Source organism: Maniola jurtina, chromosome 7 (genome assembly GCF_905333055.1).
Source record: "Maniola jurtina chromosome 7, ilManJurt1.1, whole genome shotgun sequence".
NCBI classification, from domain to species: Eukaryota; Metazoa; Arthropoda; class Insecta; order Lepidoptera; family Nymphalidae; genus Maniola; species Maniola jurtina.
In genome coordinates, this window is record NC_060035.1 from 4,771,497 (window position 1) to 4,778,511 (window position 7,015).

The 7,015-nt window shown below is 37.9% G+C and overlaps 1 protein-coding gene across 2 annotated transcripts in view; it reads right to left on the reverse strand.

The window, feature by feature from the left end:
* LOC123866565 (bifunctional heparan sulfate N-deacetylase/N-sulfotransferase) overlaps positions 1-6,713 on the reverse strand; it is a 73,337-nt gene extending 66,624 nt beyond the window's left edge. For both annotated transcript variants that reach the window (XM_045908209.1, XM_045908208.1), the window contains exon 1: positions 6,367-6,713. In XM_045908209.1, coding sequence (XP_045764165.1) covers positions 6,367-6,572 — 206 coding nt within the window. In that variant the 5' untranslated portion in view covers positions 6,573-6,713. The remainder of the gene's footprint in view (positions 1-6,366) is intronic.
* Between the last annotated feature and the right edge of the window lie 302 nt (positions 6,714-7,015).

Here is a 7,015-nt window from a genome sequence, read left to right on the forward strand (position 1 = left end):
AAAATTAAAGTTTCCATGTATTCTCATGTTATCACTTATCAGTTGTAAACAGAGTGATTAATTAAGATAAGTATATTACTTTAATATCTATCTTTGGTTGTGAATTGTAAAACTTCATTAGTTGTAAGTTTAAGAGGAGTTAGCAAGGTGCACATAAACTTATGAAAGTTTCAGGACATAAGCCGATAAAATGTATATTTATAAATACTTAATATAAATATATAAGCTACAGTACTAGGTACGTACTACGGTAGTTACGTATAATTAAGACGGATGAAGGCACAAAAATAAACCTATTTGGACATTTTTCCATAAGTGTTTCATTTATTATTTTGGATGAACTAATGTTCTTGTCCCGTCTGAAGTTACAGCGGCATGTGGGGCAAGTCACATACATTTAGTTAAGCGGATCGTTTATTTGAAACAAACACCATTCGCTCAAACTAAATTCTACGGCGAGAATCATTGGTGTCAAGAATGAAATAAACCGAGGCCATCTGGCGCGAGTATACCTACAAGGACTGAAATCGATCAATGGAATCCACAGGCAAATCTGATCTCAGACGGCGCCACAAGAGGTCCAGCCAATTTCAATGTCAAAATCTTTGTTTGTTTTCTTATTTTCTTGCTGGCTAGAATTGATGATATCGATACGATTGTTTCGTGGATTATTTAAAGATACCTTAAGCTCGTACAATTTAAATACTTATGGCGTTTGACAGCTCATGGTCGGTTCCACAGATTATACTATCTCTATGGCCGGTTCGCTTGTGCGCCACCTGTACCATAAATGGGCAGCGTGGGTACTACTTAATTCAAAATCCTCATACGAATTTAATACCATTTGAATAGTTTGGTAAAAAGCTTTTAGCAGCTTTTTCATAAAGACCTACTTAATGAAAAAGCTGTTCAAAACCTTTGTTGCCAAAGTGCCAATGAAACCCATCAATTATCATATTACGGTCATTTCATTGTCATAGCTGAGCTCAATGAGCTCATAGAGAAAGGGCTCGGTCTACTCTCTAGAGTTTTCGGATGAAAAATCAGTCTAAACTGTTAAAATTTCATAGTAATTACCTTTCTCATTTACCCCACTCGCATCTAATCGTTAACTAATTACCTGTCAATACCTACATCTTGTAGGAGATTACTTTTATCAAAATCTTTCTGTTAAAAAAAGATCAGACTTTTTATTTAAACTTTTTATGGCCGTATTAAATTCAGCTCAGGTAATTAAAACTTTGCAGATTTATTACTTAGTATCTAATCCGCTTACTGGAATTTTGACGAAAATCAATCACAAGCTGCCAAAGTTGGGCCTGCGATCTCAGTTGAAGCCACATCAAAGAACCATTACGGTTTATATCAAACGCGTGAGAATAAATAAAAGACTTTTAGGCAAATATTTATACGTAGGTAGGTACGGCTCCTAAATAGAGTTCCCACTGTATATTTTGATTCCTCAAGATATTTCCTAACAACTATTTTTTTTTGCTTCATATGAAGCAAAAAAAATGCAAAAGCCATTCCTAGACGTAAAAATTACCAAGTATTTGGTAAATTATTATTTAACTACGTAATCCTTTCACGTTGAGTGGTTTCAGTGGTGACACTGCGCAAATGAGAATTTTTTATCTTTAAATACTAACCTAAAGATCGCATATTACAAAGCTTTATAGGAAAGTACTACGTTACAAACAGACAATTTTAAGGCTACGCGCACAGCGGCGGCGGTAACAGGACCAGCGCACAATTAATATACCTAACCGTCTTGATTATCATGACAGCAATGTGAATACGCGTTGAACGGCAATTTCAACGTTAAATTTTGTAATATGATAAATCGACGCAGGTATTTGACCATCGACCAGCCAATCATTTAACCAATGCTATGCCGTTTTTATACCGAATGAAAATTAACTTCAAGGCTCCTAGGCATCATTGAAATTATTGTCAATTTCCGGAACGGTCTCGTAAATCCCGAAAGATATGGTTATCGTGGTCTGAAGCCGTGCTGCTGCCGTAGTTGCCACTTCGCTTTAATGAAAGCTCCGCCCCATCTCCGGAGTGAAACTTTAACGAAGAGCTGAAAAGAATAACTGAGGCAAAGGCACTTTTTATTTGCTATCCGGCGAAAGCAACTACGATGAATAAACCCAATTCATTATTCAGAATTGGCTCTATCCATATTGGAGATTTTCATTTTTAAAATTTACTTTGTGCCTTTAGTGTCTTATTAGAAGTGTATTTCAATTTCTAATATATTATGTGAAAAGGGGATAAGAAGATTACTGTTTTTTGCAGGTTTTTTCCCCCTGACTTTTTTATCGATGGATTAGAATTAATAGAAAGACTAAAGACTTTAAACAGGTGAATCGGTTCAATCGAAAAGTTTTAATGCGCGCGTTTAACAAGCAATTAAAAAGAAAACCTTCGTAAAATTTCCCAATAAACGGCGTTAACACAAAAGCATTTAAAATCATCGGATTTATAAGAACCGAAGTTACCAAAGCAGCTTCCATTAATTAGGCGGAACACAAGTTTCGCTATAAATTCACGGGATCCGGGGAAACTTGCCGCCCTTCCCGCTCATCGTAGCGGTGTAAATTTTAGCCGATAAAATAAAATATTACCGCCCTGGCTACACGACATCCGCCCTAATTACATAAAATCACGTTATAAATTACTCTGAAATATTCGCCTCCTCGTTCTAATTTAGAAGTGAAAAGCTGCCAAACAAAGGGCGACAAGAACGCTCGGCACAAAGTTAAACGCTTTTAATTCTTTTGCGAAGCAATTTCCGGCGACGGCTAATTTTATGCGCAATAAATCTTTTTCGATACTTGAAAATGTGCAGACATACCTATTTAATTTTGATCCATGTGTGACCGACATAAACTATAAATAGCAATCAAACAATCTCTTATTAGACATTATATAAAAGCACAATTCTCTTATTAGACATTAAGGTCCTCTTATTAGACATTATATAAAAGCACAATTTTTCTAAATTTTATGTTTGGTTTTTGAAAAAGTGCCAAAATATTAAACCAAACTAAACAACTTCGTGAGTGACGAACGAAAATTTTTGGTTAGCGATCAAACGAAATGAACATACCAAAGGTTAAAAGGCCATCATCCATTAAGCATGTTATGTACATATGTTACTGTAAAAGTCAGAATTACGGTAAACCCTAAAAGTTTCCAGTTAAACCCAAGATTTGCCCAGTCTTAATGGCGAAAGTCCGAGCTGTTTCGAACCGTTAATTTTGCTAGCATTCACATTAGTAAATCTTAGGTTTTACCTGAGAAATATTTTTCGAACTTTACAGTGCCTCTGAGGTAAGTACCGAAAATTTAAAATTTCCTTTATTATTCTATTTATTATATTAACTATATTAGGTATATTAATTAGTACGAAATCATCTAATGGCTATTTCACAGAATAATTCCGACATTTGCCGCAAGACATGGTAAATCATCATGGTAAATGAATGACTTTTCTATGTCTTTATGAGAATAAATATCTTTAAACCTAAATCGTGTATGTAGTCCGAGCTTTTACAGTAACGTCACATGAAAGTACAATAACAATAGAGACTGGCCTCTTTCCAAAACTGAAAGCAAACATTATATTTATTTAAATGTATAACAAGATTGAAAGGCTTTACCGGCTGTCACGCGATTCAACAATGGAACGAAGGGAAGTCCACAACTGTCAAAGCGGCACTATTCACTAACTTTATACTAAACTGGAGGGATGTTTGAAATTTCGTGGACATTAATCCAACCCCGGGGCGCGGAGGAAATATTCAGTGTGCACGTTTTTTCTTGATTTTAATAAACATAAGTTACTAGAACTGGTTGGCTCATTTTTGCGCATCGGATCAGCTCGGCTGTCCAGCGCAGAAATCCAGCCAGTATTCTTGGCACCATTCCACGGGGGCATGATTTGTATAGTAACTAGATAATGCTAGCTTTAAGTTTTATTGTAATACTAGTAAATCCCCGTGACTCCATCCACGTGGATTTAGGTTTTTTAAAAATTCCGTGGGAACACTTTGATTGGATAAAAAGATGTCTATGTTAGTTTCCGGGATGCAAGTTGCCTCTTTACCGAATATCATGTAAATTGGTTAAACTGATAGGCCTTTGAGAAACCCGTGGGAACGCTTTGATTTTCCGGAATAAAAAGTAGCCTATGTCCGTCCCCGGGTTTCAGCTAACTCTGTACTAAATTTCATTAAAATCGCTTCGTGAAAACGTAGCAGAGACACAGACACACTTTCGCATTTATAATTTAAAATTAATAGTATGAAAGTATGGATTAGTAATTATTATTTACTTAGTTAACGTCGATGCAAGATGACTTGATTATAGTTTGCAAACATTTAAGTTTAAGTTTATCTTCTCTTGGTTAATTTGGATGGTATCGAGTTGCGAGCAAGTTCCAGGAGTTGGCCTGGTTGCGAAACTGCCAAAATTCGCGATATGACGGTATAACTTAAACCATAAAGTTAACAGGAGAGCCTCGCTTTTGTAGGTTAGCAAGGAAATAGCGGGTGTTATTAAAATTCAATAACAATTTTAAACGGTTTGTTAAATAATAACAAAATTAAACAGAATTCAGATAATATTATTGAGCACCTGAAAAAAGTGGCCTCATCTTTCATTAAAAAAACAAAGTTCATGTTCCATTGGAAAGATAAACAAATAATAATAGTAGGTACTTTCAATTTTCAAAGTAAGATATCAAGTGGGGGGTGTCAAAATATGAAAAGGCGTTACCTGTACATTCTAAAACACATTTTTATTTATTTTTATGCATAATAGTTTTTGATTTATTGTGCAAAATCTCGAAAAAAATAAACCCCGGTGCGCGAGTCTGACTCGCAGTTGGCCCGTTTTTTTTGAATATATTTCTAACTATGATACATACCATAACATATACAACACCATGCCACCAACTATGTCATCCTACCAAAAATAATTAATCGAATAATAGTAGGTAGGTACATGACAATAATTAAACTAAAACACTATCAGTATACAGTTTAACTACCGAACTGCATTGACTGCGGTGAGCCCGCATTACTATCTAATGAAGCAAAATTTGAAATAAGCAAGATTAGTTATGACTACCGTAATGCCCAGTGAAATGTATGCTGACTAATGTACTCGACATCGAAACGCCGAACGCATTAAATTGCTGTAATGCGGTTTAAACTAAAATTACATAGTAACACAATGGTAACAATAGCTCACTAATCCCAATACAGAGTGAGGTGACCAAGCGCGATAATTTCATGTTATTATTTTCCCCAACAACACCATGTTTACTCCGGATAGTTAGCAAGGAAATTGGATTTTGTACAAATGGCGCGATATTTCGGCTAGAGTAATTAATTATGTTCGAGCGTGTTTCACGACGTTTTAATTTTAAATTTAATAACGAATGCATGAATTATATTAAAAACGACGCCTGTGTCGATGAAAAATGAAACACACACGCTTCTACTGTAGTAAATTTTCCTCCGTAAAGTCGTCGCATTGAATAGTTTGCAGAAATAGTTCGCGACAAAGCGGTGTACAGAATAATTAATGCATGTCGATATTTGCGGGCGCTGATTCATTATAACAATCTATGTAGTTACTGCATATGTAACTACGTGATCTATTGGGTGAAACCATTAGTTTATGAGTGTGTGTATAACCATAAAATCCACTGTAACCCAAAAATAGCATTCGCTACTTGTCTCTGATGTTTAATGATGATAATGTCCTCCCAACCGAATTAGGCGGCAGTCAATCTTTATACAGATTAGCCATCTGCGCGGGAGATATTATAGTGCACAAGTGTGTGTGAACACAGGTGCATTGTTTATGATTTTTCCCATAGTTTAATGAGATGCAAATCCGACACGACCAGATAGAAATCAGGTGCAGGACGGACGACTTTACGTGGTCTCATGCACGGGGGTGAAACACCGCTAACTTCCTATCTCCGTGCTTAGTACTCCTACTAAAAAAATTGGTTGTCTGTAAAGTCGGTTTACTGACGATAGTTGAACGTGACAACAAAGGCCGATTGTGCTTCTTTGTCGCTCGTTCCGCGCTCTCGCTTGCACTTCAAGCCTTACATGGAACGCCTCAGAGCGAGGTAACGCCGCATGAGTCATTTTTTTTCGTGCGTGCAGCCGGCTCTATCGAATTATAAGACGTTGTCACATCAAAAATATCTTGACAGAAAAACCGGATTTTGCCCGACCGGGAGTCTTTAGGGCCTCTTTAAACCACTAGATCAATGGGGCAGTTTGAACGTATTTGTAGAGTAGGTATAGTTACGTTTGTTCAACTCAAACTCACCTCGTAAGCGGCATCGTCACATAATACGTATAGAAGAATATGGTGAGGACGGACAGCAGCATAACACCAGCTACGCACTTCCTCACGTTGACGTGGCTGGCCAGCCACAGGCAGCAGCGCGGCGTGGCCGACTTGTGCGCGTGCGCGTACTCGCCGCACTCGAGCAGCGGCGTGCGCGACCCGCGACCCTCGGCCATCTCTAACATCTACACACCACTATATTTACACAACACAGTAACACTTAGGCCTCTTAAATTAAATAGTTCACTGTACAATCTCTATCTGGGAACTCTAATGGCCGCGTTAGTCCTCGGTGGTGATTTTTGTCGCCACTTGCCGTGCTTCCACATTTCATAGTGTCGAAGCGGGGTGGAAACGCGTGGATGCGCAGGGAGGCTGAATGCGAGGGCTCCGCTGACGGCCATCTCGCGCCGTCAAACGTGTCCTTTGCCGATTCAAAATGGCCGCCGACGCATCTTGGCGGGTTGTGCTCATCACGGCGACGGCGAGCGCTCCCGTAGTAGAGCTCACGACATCCGGGTACGACACCGGTCAGCCTCTGCCGGTCGCATCGGTTTCAACTGCAACAAAGATAATACAATGTTAGGAAAGTATAACAAATCATCATCATCAGCAACCTTAGCTACAC